The 20,921-nt window shown below is 47.0% G+C and overlaps 1 protein-coding gene across 3 annotated transcripts; it reads left to right on the forward strand.

Annotated features, from left to right (window-relative positions):
- Positions 1 to 4,518: 4,518 nt before the first annotated feature.
- Positions 4,519 to 19,475, forward strand: CTNNB1 (catenin beta 1). Of its 3 annotated transcripts, none has more exons than XM_016185831.2 (15): positions 4,519 to 4,664; positions 5,068 to 5,295; positions 5,454 to 5,707; positions 5,850 to 6,088; positions 6,406 to 6,607; positions 7,821 to 7,965; positions 10,797 to 10,900; positions 10,981 to 11,319; positions 11,564 to 11,722; positions 14,132 to 14,251; positions 14,995 to 15,145; positions 15,259 to 15,380; positions 17,194 to 17,254; positions 18,172 to 18,392; positions 18,707 to 19,475. In XM_016185831.2, the coding sequence occupies exons 1-14, from the start codon at positions 4,652 to 4,654 to the stop codon at positions 18,378 to 18,380; spliced, it is 2,346 nt and encodes a 781-aa protein (XP_016041317.1). In that variant the 5' UTR covers positions 4,519 to 4,651; the 3' UTR covers positions 18,381 to 18,392; positions 18,707 to 19,475. The 3 variants fall into 3 exon arrangements, with proteins under 3 accessions (XP_016041317.1, XP_016041319.1, XP_060036342.1); XM_016185833.2 differs by having other exon boundaries at positions 18,866 to 19,475; XM_060180359.1 differs by having other exon boundaries at positions 18,172 to 19,475.
- Positions 19,476 to 20,921: the final 1,446 nt, after the last annotated feature.

Genomic DNA, 20,921 nt, shown 5'->3' on the forward strand with positions numbered 1-20,921 from the left:
TTGTGGGGGAGATAGCATAATGATTATGCAAACACACTCATGTCTAAGGCTCCAACGCCCCAGGTTCAATCCCCCGCACCACTATAAGGCAGAACTGAGCAGCGCTCTGGTGTTTCTCTGTGTCTCTCTCTTCGCATTTCTCTCAAAATAAGTGCATAACTTTTTTATTTTGGATAGAGAGAGAAATTGAAAGGGCAGAGGGAGGTAGAGGGTGAGACAGAACTAGAGACACCTGCAGCCCTGCTTCACCCACCACTCAGGAAGCTCACCCCTCGCAGGTGGGGGCCCTCGGGCCTGAACCAGGATCCTCGCACCTGGTTACATGCGCTCAGTTAGGCGTGTCTGCACCGAGCCTCGCCCGTCTTTGCATCTTTACCTGAAGTGCTAACATGGAGCTATTATTTTGTGGCTGCTTTTGTTACACAGAGGGTGCACACTCTGTGCCCTCGTGCTTACCACCCAGACTGACAGATAGTTTTTATGTCCTTGTTTTGGGGGGGAGGGATTACTAGCCTACTTGAAGCCGTCTTTCATATCCTTTGTGACTGACCCAACTTCCTTGTGTGTTAAGCAGCTGGCATATATTCTGTGTACTTTTACTACACAAACAATATAAAGTAAGAAATTCTTAAAAATTTAACTGGCACGGAATAGCTGGCACTTGTGAAAATGTTACCTGTGTTGATAAAGCTCATTCAGTATGGACCCTTTAAAAACAAACAAATAAACATTGTTTTTGTTATTTATATTACCCATTACCATCAGCTGGGGGAAAACAATATCTACATTTTGTAGTAAAGTGGAGAAAGTAAAAGCTTATTGTTTTAAAACATACTCCTTTGACTAGCGGAGAGCACTCTCCTTGGCTGCCTGAGCCCCAGAGATCACAGCTGAGTGGTGGTGCCCTGGCCTCTGCGAGCCTCTCTAATGAAAGTAAGCCTTTCTGAAAAATGAACAAATTTTTATTTATTTTCCCTTTTGTTGCCCTTGTTTTTTCATTGTTGTAGTTATTGTTGTTGTTGGCATTGTACAGGACAGAGAGAAATGGAAAGAGGAGGGGAAGAGGGGGAGAGAAAGACAGACACCTGCAGACCTACTTCACCACTTCACCACCTGTGAAGCGACTCCCCTGCAGGTGGGAAGCTGGGAGCTCGAACTGGGATCCTTATGCCCCGTCCTAGTGCTTTGCAGCACGTGGGCTTAACCTGCTGCACTACTGCCCGACTCCCAAAATAAAACATTGTTTCCCTCCTCAAGTGTGAGGACTCTTAGGTGTGTGTTATTCTGTGAAGTTCTGTAGCTGTGGAAGGATGTTACAGTTATTTTAAATAGTAAAAGCCTACTCTTAGGATACAATTAGATGCCAAGTATGGGTACTTATTGAAGAAACTTCTACTGGTTCATGGATTTGTTTGTTTATTTCATGAGCTAGAGACAGATGAGAGTGTCCAGAGCACCATCTGCAGAGCCAGGGCTGGACATGCCGGCTCGTCCAAGATCCTGTCAGAGAAGCCCGCCGACCCCAGGCTGCTCAGGAGACGTCTTAGGTGTGACATGTGCATGTCCTCCAGAAAACAGCCAGAAGACTGTATAGCTAGTTTTTCTTTTGGAATATTTAAGCATCGTGGGATGTGTGTGTGTGTGTGTGTGCGCGCGTGCGCGTGTTAGGTGAGTGGCCGTAATTGTTAAAAGTCCAATACAACAGTAGATACAAGTCTGGTAAAATTTCAGTGGAAATTTTAATTGATTTGCACACCATCAGTATTTTGGAACTAAGTTCTTAGGTTTTTAGGGATAGGAGATCATTTACTCAAGAGAGATTTTAATTGGAACGGAATTATATTTGGAAATTATAGAAATGTTCATGTATCAGTAACTCCCACCCAATATGTACTTTGAAATACTTGTATTTTAAAACATGTGTCTTTTTTGTTACTTACACTAATAGAAGCACGGTAGCTTTTAGAATGTACATGGCCCAGGGTTTAAGCCTGGCACTGCATGGGAACACTCTGCAGTACTAGGGAGGCTTTCTGAATTGTGAATGCTGGCGGAGTATTCCCCAGCTCAGCCATGTGAAATCCAGTCTCAGAAAGGGCCCTCCATGCCATAGAATAAACAAGTCACACACTCCAAGTTCTTAGCCCTCTAACCTAATAGTTGAAGCAGTCTTCAGGTGAAAGGGAGTCTTCAGGTGAAACTGAATTATTTATAAGCAGAGATGGTCAACATCATTTGAATATCAACCCTTAGAATAAGGGAAGGCAAGCTAATAAAGAATGGAGAGCAGGGCTCAGTTATAGACATGACACAGTGTACGTACAGCACAGGATCTGCTTTTTTATACTGAGGGTCGTTACAGTAAACTGATACCAATTGCGCCAAGATGCTGTTGACCTCTTATGTATTAAGCACAGAGCATTCTTTGGGGGATAGAGAAGACAACGGCGTAAAGGGGAGGGAATGTTGAGCTTTAAATTTTTGCTTTTTTTTTCTCCAACCTTGGAGGATACTAAATGGGAATGTCACTTCCCACCCCACCCCACCCCACCCATTTTTATGTGTACTCTCTGTCAGACTAATCTGAATGTCTTCCTGAAGCGATCACCTGTCCTGCTTGGCAAGGACCGGTGAAGGGAAGCCGGTCTTGGGTCATGGGCTGTACACTCTGCTAGAGGAAAATTGAGGAGGGCCGTCGTTTGGGTCAGAGTTCGGCCTTTGTGCTCTTCGGGCTGTGAGTTGTTGAGTTTTGCTAATTGAGATGTGTCTGCTAAGCTGCATGTTGGCGAGCTGCTACGTGCTGCTCGTGGGAAGATCTGTGTGACTCGGTGCAGAGACTGAACTCGGCCATAAAGCTGGCGAGATTCCTGGTCAGGGCCGGAGGGGACCCGAGAGGAAGCTCCCGGGCGGTGCGGCGAGTTCGGAGTCCTGGCCCCAGAGCAGGCCACAACCCCAGGACACCCACCGGGTGTTCCCCCGTTGCCACTCCCTCTTTACCTGACTTTAAAAACAAAACAAAAAAAACAGCCCAGGAGGTCTCCATCTCTTTTTCTCACTCCACCCACTCCGCCTCCCAATCACGACGCGGGTTGTACATAGGAATTTCAGTTGTTTCTACAGTGGGCACAAAAAATTGTAATTAGGGGGCCGGGTGGTAGCACACCTGGTTAAGCACATGCATCACAATGAATGCGCAAGGACCCGGGTTCAGGGCTGCAGGTGTCTCTCTGTCTCTCTCCCTATCACTTCTCCTCCCTCTTGATTTTCTGGCTGTCTCTATCCAATAAATAGATAATTTTTAAAAAAATTTTAAAGAAAAAGAAAAAAAATGTAATCACACTTGTCAGTTTCAAGTGGGATTAAAAAAAATGGTGGGGACAGGGAGTGTTCACCCTCAGGGCTACACTGCGATGGAGGGACTTGTTCAGACGGAGACAGAAGGGGGGAGCCACAGCATCTGAAGATCCTACAGTGTGCTCGAGGCTGGGCTCCAGTGAGGGGGACACCCGTGACAGAGCACCACACTGGCCACTTCACTGTCATATTAGCCCTCAAATGATCTTTGTGGCTTCAAAAACCTAGTGTTAGAATGTTCTAGGAATAATTAGAGAAGTTGTGGCTTTAGAGAGAACTTTCCTACTTAACTGAACGTTTAAATTCCTTTCTACACCAACAGAAAACGTAGCTGACAAGTATCTTAGCCCACACCGTTTACATACTGCTAACTCCCAGCACTCTGTGATGCGTTTCATGCAAGATGAAGTTGTTCAGGGGTAGACCTTCATCTGGGAGTTTGTGGATGTCTGTAGTCTTCAGCCCACAAAGTGTTCTTATTTACAAATAGTTCCAGATGCAGTCCAGCGTTTTCCAGAATATTAAACAACAAAACTGAAATAGAATATTGTATGCTATAATTATTGTGTGAATGGATTATTAGATTTCTCTTAAAAATAAAAACATTCCAGTCAGCAGTACTTGTGTTTATGACAAAACGTTGCTATAAACTTGGAAAAAAATTTATTTAAAAGGGTGCTTTTGTATTTCAAAGTTTAATTTGAAAAGTAAGTTTTTAATAATATAAAAACCCCAAAACTAAAATCCACCGATCTGGTCCAGTTTCCAAAATTTCCATAATGAACATATGTTAGATGACATTTTGTTGCTTCAGAAAGTAATTGTTTGGTCAAGTGAGAAATTGGTGTTTTTTACATTGTATTTGATCTGTTATAAAGAAGATCCATGAACTTTTTGGTGAGGGATGTTGCAGAGGGAGAAGCCTTTGGGGGCAAGGTGATTTTGAATTGGTTTTCTCCATTTCTTGGATTTCTTGGAGCCTTTATGCTTTCTTGGTCATCTTCAGTAATTATGCTTCTTGACATCCTGAATCCTGTAATTTGTATCTTTATAAACAGAAGCATTTATCCATTGGGAAGTTTGGTAATGATGGAACTCTGGAAAGGGACTGGAGAAGACTGTGAGGTCACACGGCAAAAATCTTAGGGGCATTTTTGGATATAGTAGTGCATGACATCTAATAGGTAACTCATGCATATTAAAGCCAAGCTAGATGGCAATCTTAATGCGTGTCCGTTGGTTCTTTTAGGGTATCTGAAGAACGCCATACAGCCCTCCTGACAGTTCTGCGTGGACAATGGCCACTCAAGGTTTGTCTCTTCAGTCTTCAGCTCTCTGAATTGGGGCTCTGCTTCGTTGCCATAAGCCAGTCTGGCTCAGCTCCCCTGCTTTCCTCTCTCCCTGCTGACCTGTCAGGCTACCTTTTGCTCCATTTTCTGCTCACTCCTAATGGCTTGATGAAAGAGCAGACAAGCCCCAGCAGGAATCTAGCTGGATGGCAGTGCCATTCTTCCACTATTAAATGAGTAACTGTTAGCTGGTCCACTCGGAGTGTGGTTAGCTCATCACTGCTCTGATCCTGGCCGTCACTCTGTTTTTCTTGACTGTCTTTCAGATTTGACTTTATTTCAGTGGGCCACATAACACATTCAGAACAGTCAAGATAACATTTGCACGCTAGCGGTGCTAGTGTCGCTCTCCTTCTCTCTATAGCCGATTTAATGGAGCTGGACATGGCCATGGAGCCAGACAGGAAAGCGGCGGTTAGTCACTGGCAGCAGCAGTCTTACCTGGACTCTGGGATCCACTCCGGTGCTACCACCACGGCTCCTTCTCTGAGCGGTAAAGGCAACCCCGAGGAAGAGGATGTGGACACCACCCAGGTTCTGTACGAGTGGGAGCAAGGCTTTTCTCAGTCCTTCACTCAGGAACAAGTAGCCGGTAAGCCTATACTACTGCTTTACTGAAGTCAGAATACACTTGCGGGTATTAGAGTCCTAAGTACGAGCGTGTAATGGTATGCAGACAGTGCCGTGTGCGTTAAAAGGAGCACAAATGGGGTGCGGAGCGAGCAGTGAGTGTGGACCTGCGTCTTCCAGATATCGACGGGCAGTACGCAATGACTCGCGCGCAGAGGGTGCGGGCTGCCATGTTTCCCGAGACGTTAGACGAGGGCATGCAGATCCCCTCCACGCAGTTCGACGCCGCGCACCCCACCAACGTGCAGCGCCTGGCAGAGCCGTCACAGATGCTGAAGCATGCCGTAGTGAACTTGATCAACTACCAGGATGACGCAGAGCTCGCCACCCGGGCCATCCCAGAGCTGACAAAACTGCTGAACGACGAAGACCAGGTGAGCAGCAGCGCGACTGCATTTCCACATCTGTTTGGAGGGCAACTCTCTAAAGAAAGAGTCTGATGACGTCCCCCCGACATCCGTGCCTGCCGTAGCTGGACACTTGACAGTAACGGCTCTAATTCCTGTGCTTTTTTAGGTGGTGGTGAATAAGGCTGCAGTTATGGTCCATCAGCTGTCTAAGAAGGAAGCTTCCAGACACGCCATCATGCGTTCTCCTCAGATGGTGTCTGCGATCGTGCGCACCATGCAGAACACAAATGACGTGGAAACAGCTCGCTGTACCGCTGGCACTTTACACAACCTTTCCCATCACCGTGAGGGTCTGCTGGCCATTTTTAAGTCTGGGGGCATTCCTGCCCTGGTGAAGATGCTCGGGTAAGAAAACACGGGCAGGGGGCCGGGTGGTGGCGCACCTGGTTGAGTGCACATGTTACAGTGCATGAGGACCCAGGTTTGAGTCCCCGGTCCCCACCTGCAAGAGGAAAACTTCACGAGTGGTGAAGCAGTGCTGCAGGTGTCTCTCTCTCTCTCTCTCTCTCTCTCTATCCCCCCTTCCCTCTCGATTTCTGCCTGTTTCTATCCAATAAATAAATAAAGATAATAAAATTTAAAAAAAAAAAGTCTTAAAAGAACAAACACGGTCAGATTGCAGGCAGCTAAGGAGTGTGGTCACGGCTTTTCCTTCTTCCCAGTTCACCAGTGGACTCCGTGCTGTTTTATGCCATCACGACTCTCCACAACCTCTTGCTACATCAAGAAGGAGCTAAAATGGCAGTGCGCTTAGCTGGAGGGCTGCAGAAGATGGTTGCCTTGCTCAACAAGACAAATGTTAAGTTCTTGGCCATTACGACGGACTGCCTTCAGATTTTGGCTTACGGCAATCAGGAAAGCAAGGTAAAGGAATTGGCTTTGGACCCGGGGTGTCCGTTTATGAGCTCTTGGCAAATTGTGTAGATCCTAGAGAGAGTCGAACATTTTCTTTGAAGTCTTGGAATTATTTGAGTGTTTCTATGTAAAGCACTTTGCTAGGCAGCAGCAACTCAGCAGGTAGACGAGCTGCTATTAGGAGCCGGGAGTATAAAGTAGGTGCTATCCAGCTTATCTGTTCCTAGGGAGTGGGTGGGGCAAACTTTTGGAGGCTCAGGGAGACTGGAGTTAGAAGGAATGATGGTTCAACCTTGAAGACTGAGAAGGAATTGAGTAGTCAGAGCGGAGGGAAAGGACATGATTTGGAAATCTGCCTGCGGGGAGAACACTGAATTTTGGAAATTTTCATATGAAGAGGAAGGTTTTGACGTGAGATCCTTAAGATTAGGCAGTTCCTGAGGACCTTATCTAGAATGTGTTAAAAGGGCAATAGGAAACAGTCCCATGGTGTTCCCCCCCCCCCCCCCCCCCCGTGCATTGCCAGGGCTCACGCCATGTCAGCACAGCCAGCCCACTGCTGCCAGAAGCCATTTCTTTTCTTCCTTTTTTTTTTTTGGGAATCTCAGTAAAGGTCAGGAAGTTGGGGGTGATATGCAAAGAAGGGTGAGAATGAACACCTGTTTTGTGGCCTCTTCTTAAGGGTGACTTATCAGCAAAGAGCTGAGCTGAGCCACTGGTGACTTTAAGTGCTTATTCTTGTTCAGATTTTCAGCGTCAGTTTTGATACACGTCTTGACACTGATGGATTGACAGTGACATGAGCCTAGAGGGCATGATGCAAGCTGGCGAGTTTCCTGAGATGTTAGATGAAGGGCATGAATGTGGGCATACCACTATAATGTCTGCAGTTGTTTTTTTTTTTTTTTTCCTTTTTTCTTTCTCCTGCTGGGGTTAATAAGGAAAAAAAGAAAACTGGGCCAGAATTGATAACATTCTTGGGAAGACTGGGGTGTCTGAATTCGAGCTGAGTGCTGTGAGAAGAGAGGCCAAGTAGGGCTTCCATGTGGGGGGAGATCTGTGTATGACTGAGGCCGACAGCTGAGTCAGGGCAGGGAAGCTGGGTGAAGCTCTTACATGAAAAAGTGGGTCAGCAAGACAGCTGTTCTCCTGCATATGATGAAGACCGTACAACGAGCGATGCATACATACATACATATGCCTTTTATTATTTTCCTTTTAGCTGATTATTCTGGCGAGTGGTGGACCTCAAGCTTTAGTAAACATAATGAGGACCTACACTTACGAGAAGCTCCTGTGGACCACAAGCAGAGTACTGAAGGTGCTGTCTGTCTGCTCCAGTAACAAGCCGGCCATTGTGGAGGCTGGTAAGTGTGTGCACCTGTCCACGCTGTGCTCTCGTTCTCGTGCGTGTTGCGCCTGCAGCTCCAGCGAGATGAGCTTCCTTGGGGGAAGGTGATAGCACTTTCACCCAGCCGGCGTAAGAGTAGATGGTTGTTTCTCTTCCGTTTGCACTAGATCACATTCCTAGCAAGCGCGTCTGCTTGATGCCTACATCAGTACTATTTAAGCTTAGTTTGGGGAGAGAGAGGTCTTGTTGCCTGTCGGAAAACGGTAGCTAATACTTCAATCTGGGTTATAAGCAAACTCAAGTCCTTACTACTAGACTTGTGAAGATATGTTGAGCTGTGCTAGAGTAAACACTCAAGAATAGTTGCAGCTAGCAGAGAGATTTCCCTGATGTAAACTTGATTTTATCTGATAGGACAGAGAAATCAAGAGGGGAAGGGAGACAGACACAGCTAGAGTGAAGCTGCCCCTGCAGGTGGGGACCAGGGGCTTGTGTGCCCTTAACCTGGTGTGCTACTGCCCAGCCCTGCTGTGTTGTATTCTTAGTGAACACATTGTCTAAGTAATTTTTTTCTGCTCTGAGGAAAATATGTTCTTGTTTTGATATCACTAGGGCTTCACCCGGCCAACTTTTCCAGATGGAGGGTGGGGGCAGAGAGCCAGTGTGAAGGGGGCAGGCTTCCCCCTCACAATTGCTGCCGGAAGTTTTCCCTTTGGGCTGACTTCTTGGGCTGGGGGCCCCACAGCACTAAAGCGTCGCCCAGGCCGCAGGCCACAGAGCAGCCTGGTCAGCTTGTGGGGATCTTCTCCACTCCAGGGAATGTTAGCGAAGTCGTCTGTGTGTGTGCGTGTTGGTGGCACAGGGAAGAAGGAATAGATTGTACCAGGGCTTTTGATTTCCTGCCACAAAGACACGTTTATCTCTTCAGGCGCTCACCATCCATTCTTCTTGGCATAAGTATCAACCTAGCGACATCTCAGAACAAGCTTTAGAAATAGAAGCTATAAAGACAAGGGAACACATTGGGAGTAAAATGTAGGACTGCTAACACCTGATTTCACTGTTGGTCCAGTTTATCTGAGAATTTATGGAGAAGAAGGAAACTTGACTGCCCAGGCTAGCCAGCAGTCGAGCACGGGTGACTGAGTTCATATAGACCAGAGGAATACATACTGGGCAGTGATTCCAGAAATACCTAGAACACTCATGAGAAATAGAGATTAAAAAAAAATTTTTTTTTTTTAGTATTTATTCCCTTTCGTTGCCCTTGTTGATGTCATCATCGTTGGATAGGACAGAGAGAAGTGGAGAGAGGAGGGGAAGACGGGGGGGGGGGGAGAGAGAAAGACAGACACCTGCAGACCTGCTTCACCACCTGTGAAGCGACTCCCCTGCAGGTGGGGAGCCGGGGCTCGAACCGGGATCCTTACGCCGGTCCTTGTGCTTTGCACCACGTGCGCTTAACCCACTGCGCCACCGCCTGACTCCCTAATAGAGATTTTTTTAACTCAAGTTTAGTTAGACTATCTGGAATGTTAAGTTGATTTAAAAAGAAAAAAACAGGAGAGAGAGCTGGGGGGTGTGAGACTTGTGTGCAGGATGATAGGTGGCGTATGGAGAGCGAGCTGGGGATTTGCTCTCAGGCAGAGGGAGGAAGAAGTGCGCATGCCCATGCCTGAGACCTGCGATTCCCGTAAGCCAGAGCTGGGCAGTGCGCGGGTCCTTCTCTCTGTATTCCTAGTTCATTACAATAAAATAAGATCTTAAAAAAGCAAGAAAAGAAATGTGTCACGTGCTGAAGTTTGGTGGGAAAAGACTGCTGGAGTTCTAGGTGCTAAGATTTTGCGATGGAGAGGATATTCCAGGGCCTGGTTGATGAGCTAGACAGGGGCCGTGTTGTGAATGACCAGGCCTCTGGATTGTATTCATTCGTGCTTTATCCAGAGTCGAAAGGGTTCCTTGGGTATGGTAAAGAATTTGGCCTTTATGAGTTACTAATGTGTTGATGTCATCACAGTGCAGAGGCAGGGGTAGGAGTGTGTGTGGTTTTGTCTTTTGGTCTAGTGCTGTGTGTAAAGCTTTCCATCACAAACAGGTGGGAGCAGATATGGGGGCCAGGGGCAGTGTGAGAGATGGAGGGGAGAGAGACAGCTGCAGCGCTCCTTCACAACTCCTGACGCTTCCCCCAGCAGGTGGGGAGGTCTTGAACCCAGCTCCTTGTACAAAGTTAACATATGCACCACAATTTTTTTAAAAATGCTTTTCTCTAGCTCCAACTCAAAGCAGGACCTGTAGCGCAGTGGGTTAAGCACACATGGCACGGAGAACAAGGGCCTAAGCAAGGATCCTGGTTCGAACCCCCAGCTCCCCAACTGCGGGTGGGGGGGGGGGTCGCTTCACAGGCGGTGAAGCAGGTCTACAGGTGTCTCTCCCCCTCTGCCTTCCCCTCCTCTCAATTTCTCTCTGTCCTCCAACAACAACAGCAGTAACAAGTGCAACAAAATGGGGAAAATGGCCTCCAGGAGCAGTGGATTTTGTAGTGCAGGCACCGAGCCCCAGCAATAACCTGGAGACAATATATATAGTGGCCTGGTACTGAATAAATGTTTTTTGAGTGCTGGAGCGGGTGCAAGGAAATAAGCTAAAAGAGCTTTTGCACATAAAAGAAGTGATTTGACAGAGGTTGTTTCTGGTGGAAGAGCTGGAATGAGAGGATTTAATTCTGGCGGAGGTCATGATCAGCCTTGGAAATAAAGCGATGCCCTGGAGCCCTGGAGGCAACACTGGGCGCTGATGGGCCACTCGTGCTAATGACCGCTGACTTGGACTTGTCTTTTTCTAATCTAGGTGGAATGCAAGCTTTAGGACTGCATTTAACAGATCCAAGTCAGCGTCTCGTTCAGAACTGTCTTTGGACTCTTCGAAATCTTTCAGATGCTGCAACTAAACAGGTAAAGATGGAAGCTAGTCCAGCGCCTTGGCGGCAGCGTCAGAACAACTATGTAGTGAGTGACCGCTTTTATGTCCGCAGGAGGGGATGGAAGGCCTTCTCGGGACCCTTGTCCAGCTTCTGGGCTCCGATGACATCAATGTGGTCACGTGTGCAGCCGGGATTCTTTCCAATCTCACCTGCAATAACTACAAGAACAAAATGATGGTGTGCCAGGTGGGCGGCATAGAGGCCCTCGTGCGCACAGTCCTCCGCGCCGGCGACAGGGAGGACATCACGGAACCTGCCATCTGTGCTCTCCGTCACCTGACCAGCCGGCACCAGGAAGCAGAGATGGCCCAGAATGCTGTTCGCCTTCACTATGGACTCCCAGTTGTGGTCAAACTCCTCCACCCACCGTCGCACTGGCCTCTGATAAAGGTGAGTGTCAGAGCTGACAGTGGAGTGCTCGTGGCTGCCCATAGGCCGGGCGTCTGGGCATGGGGCTTGATGAGGAGGTGTGGGCCTCAGCACGGCAGCCGGGTGCGTGCGGGTGAGGGCTGCGGCATCAGCGTCACTGTGGCCACTGACACCTTCCAGATGCTACCCGTAGATCTTGGGCGATGGAGATCTAGGGTAAGAAAACGCTTTGGTTGAGCTTCATGCTGGCTCTTCTCATCCGCAGGCTACCGTTGGATTGATCCGAAATCTCGCCCTTTGTCCAGCAAACCATGCACCTCTGCGTGAGCAGGGAGCCATTCCGCGACTAGTGCAGTTGCTGGTTCGTGCCCATCAGGACACCCAGCGCCGTACCTCCATGGGTGGGACACAGCAGCAGTTTGTGGTATGTGAATCATAATAGTGACTGATCGTCTAAAAAGGAGGCTGAATCACTAGGATTCTTGGGTCATTGACTTCCTCCATCCTGCCGCTCTTCTGAGGACAGCGAGCTGAGTGTTAATAAACAACAGTACCATTTCTGTGACGGAGAAAGTAGGGATTCGTGTGGGCTCTGGTGTTGGCTTCATTTGAACTTGTCCACGGTATTGTCACTCTTGCGATGTGGCTGTGTGGGGGTGGTTTACTTAGGTCGTCTTAAATGCTTCCTGCGGTGTTCATTGAACACAGGGTCACTTCCTCAGCAAGGGAGTGGAGCCATAACTTGAGTCGAGTCTAATTTTAAAGCCTCTCACCATGACAACAGTTCTACCTGTAAATAAACTACTTAGTGGGAGTCGGGTGGTAGCACAGCAGGTTAAGCGCACATGGCACAAAGCACAAGGACCGGCTCAAGGATCCCGGTTCGAGCCCGCGGCTCCCCACCTGCAAGGGGGGATCACTTCACAGACGATGAAGCAGGTCTGCAGGTGTCTGTCTTTCTCTCCCTCTCTCTGTCTTCCCCTCCTCTCTCCATTTCTCTCTGTCCTATCCAACAACAATAATGATGACAATAATAACTACAGGGGCAACAAAAGGGAATAAATATTTAAAAAACTTACGTAGCACCCATTTCTACTACTTTTTTTCAGAAGTGCTCTAGGCTATTTATTCACTGACCCTAATAATAGTGATAATTTCAAAACAAATTACTATTGCTGGAATCCTGACCCACAATCTCACTTAAGACTTTGTTATCTAGTTTGAATTCTCTTTACAAATAAAAAAGCCAAAAAAAAAAAAACAACAAAAAACTAGCCTCTAAAATACATCTGGTTTCTCAGTGTTAAGATACATAGAAATCTTCAAATAATCCTATGATTAGGCTATTGGAGGAGACAGAAATGAACCCATCCAGAACAGATTTTGGCAATTCCTTTCTCATGAGCTGTGTGTTATACATCCATCAGAGAGCTTTCCTTAATTCATGCTGTTGGACTATCACAAGATTTCTTGATAAGAATGCAAAATTTCTATTTTAAATCCTTTTAAAAAAAAAAACCTGACATTTTGTGTCATTAGCAAGATAAAATGGGGGCGGTGGTACACCGAGTTAAGGATGAAGTGTAAGAGTCCTGACTCCCCACCTGCAGAGATCGCTTCCCAGGTGGCAACGCAGGTCCGCAGGCATCTCTCTCTATCTGCCCCTCCTCTCTCCGTTTCTTTCTGTCCTGTCCAATAAAATGAAGACAGTGGCCTCCAGGAGCAGTGGGTCCACAGTGCAGGCACCGAGCCCCAGTGATAACCCTGGAGGCAAAAAAAAAAAAAAAAAAAGTCAGATTCTTTATGAAAGCTGCTAAAAGTAGATGAGTCTGGTTTTGTGTGGTGGTGCATATGGTTGAACACACACTTTACAGTGCACAAGGACCCAGGTTCAAGCCCCCGCTCCCCACCTGCAGGGGGGAAGCTTTTTGCAAGTGGTGAAGCAGAGTTGTAGCTGTCTTTCTCCCTCCCTCCCCCCCTTCTCAGTTTCTGGCTGTCTCCAGTAAATAAAGGTAATTAAAAAAAATTTTTTAACTTGAAGAATCTGAATCTTCTAAAATGTAGGAAAAAAACTAACTTCCTTAATTTTGGAAAGGGAAAGCAGCTCAGAATCTTAGCCGCTTAGGACTGGCAAAATAGCTCGCTCGGAGAGTTCTCGGGCCCGGGTCTGGGCCAAGCCGCCACCATGTTGACGGGAGTTCCTGTGCCCTGATCTGTTTGACTCTTATTGTATGTCGTCATCTGGGGCAGTGAGGCCTTGGCAATCACAATAGCCTCAAAACAAAAACAAACAAACAAAAAGGTTTAACCAGCTTATGAAAGAGAAACACTTGAGTTTGGCTCATTACTACTTGACTCTGGACATTATTTTCCCATCTCTGTGTCTCTATCCCCTCTGCCTAGAGATGGTGGTGTCTCCACTGTAAGCGTGTTCTTTTTTAGCTTCAGAAGCATATTGAAGCCGTACTGTGTTGTGTCTGCACCGGTCTGTTTTTGTCATTACTAATTTGCTTATGAACGGGATTCTGCTGCTTGGATGAGTGCTGCTTGGGGCCTCGTCTTTCTGTTATTCATGTTAAATGAGATCTTCCTTTATTCCTGCAAGTGACTGTTGAGCATTGTAGCAGGTGTACACTGTAGCAGCACTGCAGTAGGTGAGCATTGTAGCAGGTGTGCATTCTAGTAGGTGTGCACTGTAACTGGTTTAGCACTGTAGTAGGTGAGGGGAGCTGGGGCACATACTACGACCGTAAATTAGCACCTGAAAACTGTGCAAGCGTTCTGACTATAGGCAGGAAGACACCCTATTCACTGTCCCTGTTTCTTTTGGTAGGAGGGTGTCCGCATGGAAGAAATCGTTGAAGGCTGCACCGGGGCCCTTCACATCCTCGCTCGGGATGTCCACAACCGGATCGTCATCAGAGGACTGAATACCATCCCACTGTTTGTGCAGGTGTGTTGATTCAAGTGAGGTGTCGGGGCTTCACTGACAGGCACATGTTCAGAAGTTAGGAGCCAAAATACAGACACCAACACTGGTTGCAGTATCACCACTTAGGAGCCGCATGTGCCCAGGCCTGGAAGACAGAGTCTCAGCGTGTGGGGAGTGTCCTCTAAGTGGAAGGCGGGGAAGGCAGCTCCTCTTACTTTTTCTGTGCAGTGTGAGAATCCTGGGAGGAGAAGGGACTTTTTCCCCCCTTCACTTTTTTTTAGGGGTGTTGGGTTTCATACTGCCTCAGGCTGCCAGGACACCTGCTTCCAGCCAACACCAGTTTGCTGAATCTTCAGAGGCAGTTCTGAGTGTCCTGGCAGCCTGAGGCAGTATGAAACCAAGATTTAGTGTCTGGGTGATGTTCTGGTTCTCCTCTCTGCCTCACCCATTCATAAGTAAAGCAGATTTATACTCTGGACTAGAAATGCCTGCTCCAGAGGCGGTGCTCACTGCGTTACAGTGCCAAGGATGTTTCTATTGAGAGAGGAGAGATCAGAATATCCGCTTTTGGTCTAGTGTTTGTGGTACACTGGACCAAACCTGGACACATACACACACACACACACACACGTACACACACACACACGTACACACACACGTACACACACACACACACGTGTGCAATTTCCGTACTTGACCCACTGAGCCTCAAGCTTGGCTGCTACATGTACACTGAAACACATGTGTATGTGTTTCCTCCTTAGCTGCTTTATTCTCCCATCGAAAATATCCAAAGAGTAGCTGCAGGGGTCCTCTGTGAACTTGCTCAGGACAAGGAGGCCGCGGAAGCCATCGAAGCCGAGGGAGCCACGGCTCCTCTGACAGAGTTGCTTCACTCCAGGAATGAAGGCGTGGGTGCGTAACAGCCGACGCGGCGTCTGGGGCGGGTTGGATAGAGCGAGGTCTCAGCTTTTCCTGAAGGACCTTTCTTTCTTTCTTTTTAATTCTTTTTTTTAATCTTTGTCCAGCAACCTATGCTGCTGCTGTTTTGTTCCGAATGTCTGAAGACAAGCCGCAGGATTACAAGAAAAGACTTTCAGTCGAGCTGACCAGCTCTCTCTTCAGAACAGAGCCAATGGCTTGGAATGAGGTAAGCAGTCAGTGCGGGCCTGTCTGGCTGGCGATTTACTCAAGGCCTTGCGGTGCGCGATCACTTCCCCACGTCGTACTAGGGACTGGGGGGTGAGCTAGCAGAGCTGCTGCTGCCTTTGCTGCCTTGAGCTGGGGCTCAAGTCTGGTCGAGTGCAAGGTGCTTCTGGCACCTGCGTGCTGATTATCCCTCTGGTTTCGTCAGTAGCACCGACCATGTTCTTGGCTTGAATGTTCATCCTGTAATCATACTATTCCAGCATCTACTATGAGGAAGAAGTCACTTTAAAGAAATGGTCCAGAACAAATGCGCTAGGCTGTCTGGTCAGCATTCCTCTTTTTTTTTTAAATCTTTATTTGTATTTGTTATTGGATAGAGACAGAAATTGAGAGAGAAGGGGAGATAGAGAGGAAGAGAGACACCTGCAGACCTGCTTCACCGCCTGTGAAGTGACTCCCCTGCAGGTGGGGAGCCGAGGGCTCGAACCGGAATCCTAACTGGTCCTTGTGCTTTGTGCCACATGCACTTAACCCACTGCGCTGCGGCCCAACTCCCCAGCATTCCTAAGAGATGTGGCTAGGACATAGATCGGGGCAGCCACCTGGTAGAATGCCCCTTGACCATAAGCACGGTCCGTGGTCTGTGAGCCCCGGACTCCTACATGAGGGGGGGAGGGTGTTAACGAAGGTTCTCACACATTGGAGCAGAGATGTGCTCTCTCTTTCTGTCTCAAAAACTCTTCATAGGGGAGCAGTGAACTTCTCCAGGCATATAGCCCCAGTAATAGCCCTGGGCCCTTCCTCCCCATTTCTGTTGTTAGTGGTCAGAGTTTCCTGCTTGCAGGAAAATCTTCTACTGTAGATTTGCCTTTAGTATTTCTCTTCTAATTGAAACATTACAATGAGGGCCTGGAAATAGCAGATAATGGTTCTGTAGATGACCTTCATGCCAGAGGCTCTGAGGCCCCCGCCTCAATGCTCAGAACTCTGGTTAATACATAAGTAAAAATTAGAATCACTATATAATGCATTATATTTATTTAGTGGAAAGATAGCGTCTATATTACAAGGTTTAAAAAAAAAAACACCTGTACACAATGAGCAGTGTATCAATTAGATTTTAAATAGGTAATCTTTTATTTATTCTCCCCTTTGTTGCCCTTGTTTTTCATTGTTGTAGTTATTGTTATTGATGCTGTCCTTGTTGGATAGGATAGAGAGAAATGGGGGGGGGGAGAAAGAGAGACACCTGCAGACCTGCTTCACCGCCTGGGAAGCTACTCCCCTGCAGGTGGGGAACCAGGAGCTCGAGCCGGGATCCTTATGCATTGCACCACATGCGCTTAACCCATTGCACTACTGTCCTGACTCCCTAAGTAGGTAATCTTAACATATTTCACCGTGCGCTCTAAACTTCCCCGTCCCAACCTGACAAGTCTCTCCTATTCTCAGTGCTGGACAGATGTGTTCTTCCAGCTGCTGTAAACATCTTTCATACAATATAGCCTACTTGTCTGCAACTCTTACTGTGGATAGAGGCACCTAGTTGGCTCTGTTGTTACACTTTTTGGACCTAAAACCTAGTATTGAACTCTGGCTGAAAGTATGAATAGTTTTAAATACCGTATGTCGTGAGAAGACACATTTTCTCTCAACTTCCCACGGTTCATCTTAAATGCTGGAGTTCGGAGTGTTTCTGCATATTTCTGAAGTGATTTGTAGTAGTTTTTGCTTTGTAATCTGAAGTGCTCACAGTGCTGGGTTTTAAATGGCAGTCTTCATTCTGATCCTTTGCCTTGTGCCTGTTTTTCTAGCCTGCTGATCTTGGACTTGACATCGGTGCCCAGGGAGAGCCCCTTGGATATCGCCAGGATGGTATGTGTCACAGCCCTCAGTTAACTGCAGGTGCAGCAAAGGTGCCTGTGCTCGGGCAGAAGGGCTGGGTTGCTCATCTGAGAAACTGGTGTTGGCAAAGAAGTGGGGGCAGCAACTAAAGGCCGTTCTGAAACCCCAGAGTCAGCAACAGTATCTCTAATGGGGGCACAGGACCAAGTGAGCGAGCGACGGGATTCACACGGCCAGTGAGCAGGCTGGGCTGGAGCGGGTGAGGTGTCAAACCCATCACTGTGTCATTCCCCTCCCCCCCTTTTTCCTATCAGGGAGTCTATAATATCTGTTTCTGTGACCTACCCACCAAGTGAGAGCATTAGGATCTTCTGTCCCCCATACTCAGATCTTGGGTGTCTTGTGTGTTTTCCTGAAAAGTTAGTCCATGTCGGGCTAATGGAGATGGAGCAGAGGTTAGCCCCTAGCTATGTAAGTAGAGAGAACACCAGGTGATGCGGCTTACGTTTGGAACGTCAACCACTAAGTCTCAGAAGCATGTCCCCACACACACACACACACACACACGTCAGTCCTTGGCCCCGTGAGTAGAGGTCCACATGGAACATGGTTTTCTTAGTTCTTAGCGGGGGCTGCCCTGGGCTCTTGAGCAGATAGGTGCTGTCTCTCTGGCCCCTGCAGTCCTTGTCAGCCAGGACTACTTGTTGACGGTCTCGGCCAGACACACGTCGGAAAAGCTTTGCTCCTCGGGAACTGGTACCTGGGTGGAGCGAGAAATTCCTGGCAAATGGCTGACGCAGGACTAAGCCTTAACAGATCTGCCTTTGGTAGAAACTGACTTTACTCCGCTGAGCAGCTAGGTGGAAGGAAGAAGTCGATGAGGCGATACTTGCTGCCTCACAGCTGTGTTGACTCTCTCTCTCCCTCTCTCTCTCGAACTCTTCTAGATCCTAGTTACCGCTCCTTCCACTCTGGTGGATACGGTCAAGATGCCTTGGGTATGGACCCCATGATGGAGCACGAGATGGGTGGCCACCACCCCGGAGCTGACTACCCAGTGGATGGGCTGCCAGATCTCGGCCATGCCCAGGACCTCATGGACGGGCTGCCTCCAGGCGACAGCAATCAGCTGGCCTGGTTTGATACTGACCTGTAAATAGGCCTTTAGGTAAGAAGCTAAACAAGCCAGTTTGGGTGAAATACTTTTACTCTGCCTACAGAACTTCAGAAAGACTTGGTAGGGTGGGAGTGATTTAGGTCTCTTTGTAAATCTCACACACACACACACAACACACACACACACACACTTTGAAAGAAACTTCTTGGAACATTTGACTCTTCTTAGATTCCCGGTTGTTCAAGTGGTCATGTGTGGAAGTTACTGACTTTAATGTTTTTTGCCACAGCTTTTGCAGCTAAGTACTCAAAGGAGTAACGTTTGCTGTTCAAAACATTAATAGCAGCCTTTCTCTCTTTATACAGCTATATTGTCTGAACTTGCATTGTGATTGGCCTGTAGAGTTGCTGAGAGGGCTCGAGGGGTGGGCTGGTATCTCAGAAAGTGCCTGACACACTAACCAAGCTGAGTTTCCTATGGGAACAATTGAAGTAAACTTTTTGTTCTGGTCCTTTTTGGTCGAGGAGTAACAATACAAATGGATTTGGGGAGTGACACAAGAAGTGAAGAATGCACAAGAATGGATCACAGGATGGAATTTATCAAACTCTAGCCTTGCTTGTTAATTTTTTTTTTTTTTAATATCTGTAATGGTACTGACTTTGCTTGCTTTGAAGTAGCTCTTTGATTTTTTTTTTTTTTTGCAGTAACTTAGTTTTTTAAGTCTCTAGTAGTGTTAAGTTATAGTGAAAACTGCTACAGCAATTTCTAATTTTTAAGAATTGAGTAATGGTGTAGAACACTAATTCATAATCACTCTAATTGTAATCTGAATAAAGTGTAACATTGTGTAGCCTTTTTGTATAAACTAGACAAAATAGAATGGTCCAATTAGTTTCCTTTTTAATATGCTTAAAATAAGCAGGTGAACCTATTTCATGTTTTTGATCAAAAACTTTTATTTGGGATATGTATGGGTAGGGTAAATCATTAAGAGGTATTATTTGGAACCTTGTTTTGAACAGTTTACCAGTTGCCTTTTATCCCAAAGTTGTTGTAACCTGCTGTGATAAGATGCTTCAAGAGAAAATGCAGTTATAAAAATGATTCAGAATTAAACTTTTAATTCATTCAGTTGTGTCAACTTGTTTTTTTCCTTGTCATTAAATGGCTTGTGAGGGTAATAGCTGAAATCATCTCAACTACAGCTTGAGAACAAAGTGAATGAGCCCAGGTCGCACTGACAGAGCCGCCCATACCTCTGAGTGGAAATCGGCAAGTTTCTGTAGCACTTGGCCCTGTGTTAGACTGAGTCTGTAAGCACTTCAGCCTCGACTTGTGGTTTTGAGCTATGTAAGGGGAGATTCCAGCATCTCCCGCTGAGACTGTCTAGACGCAGAGCCTATGGTGACGGCGCCTTCAGCCTGGCCTATGTGTACACTTAACCCACATGACCAAACACCTGTCTTTTCAGCTACGTGAAGACTGAAAGCCAAGTGGGCAGTCCCCAACCCACCCGGTAGTTTTCATTTCATTAAGGGAGTCATGAATTTGGCTTCCAGTCCCTTCAGATATGTGTGACTCATTTGGAGGGGGGGCATTCATTTTATTCTACTTTGAACTGATAATTAAGATGACTATCTGAACACAGTCAAAACCAGAATGAGTGTAAGGCTCCCGGTTTGAGCCCCTGGGCTCCCCACCTGCAGGGGACTTGCTTCACAGGCGGTGAAGCAGGTCTGCAGGTGTCTCTTTCTCTCCCCCTCTGTCTTCCCCTCCTCTCTCCGTTTCTCTCTGTCCTATCCAACAGCAACAAGAGGGAATAATAATAAATAAATAAAAAAGAATGAGCATTCTTCCGCACTGTCTCAGATAGTGATCCTGGTGGTAGGTCTGGCAGTCCAGTTCATCCCTTAGGGCAGGCCTAATAAGAGTGTTCTAATAAGAGTGACTCTGTCTTGTGCTTAGGGAGAGCTGTTTCTGATCTGCTGTATATTTTTACTAAGATCATGACTATTGGATGAACATGTTCAGGTTTTTTTTGTTTTGCTTTTTTTTTTAATTGAAAATCAGCTTCATCTGGAGATAGCTTGTAGTGAAATCCCTAGATCCTCAACTGGTCTAAATTGTAACTGAACTGGAAGTAAATCATTTTTGTACCTTGTAAGGTGGCAGGTAGGGCTTGGGCTTTGTTTCCTCTTGCGTGAGGACAAGCCAGTATTGGAGCTTTTAACGAGAACCACAGCGGGATGTTTTATTCAGTGAATTTTTCAGAACCAGGTAACATTTGAGAATTTTGTTTAAAATCAGCTTTGAGGTTCCATTTAAAAATTGAATATGAAATCGAACCTGGTTCAGCAGAGTACTTGAGGCAAAAGAACAAGTTGTGATAGGTAAGAAGGCTTGCTTTACGGCCTGCCAACTCCCAGCCGTGACGCTCGAGACTACACGACTAGGGCCTCAGAGCACAACACCGCAGAATGAGCTGGAGGCATAGCAGTAGCCGTGGACGGTCACGAGGGAAAGAATATAGGGCAGTTAGGTAACCTTCTGGGTAAGATTTTAACACGGGAGGGATGT

Source organism: Erinaceus europaeus, chromosome 21, assembly GCF_950295315.1.
Source record: "Erinaceus europaeus chromosome 21, mEriEur2.1, whole genome shotgun sequence".
Lineage (NCBI taxonomy): Eukaryota > Metazoa > Chordata > Mammalia > Eulipotyphla > Erinaceidae > Erinaceus > Erinaceus europaeus.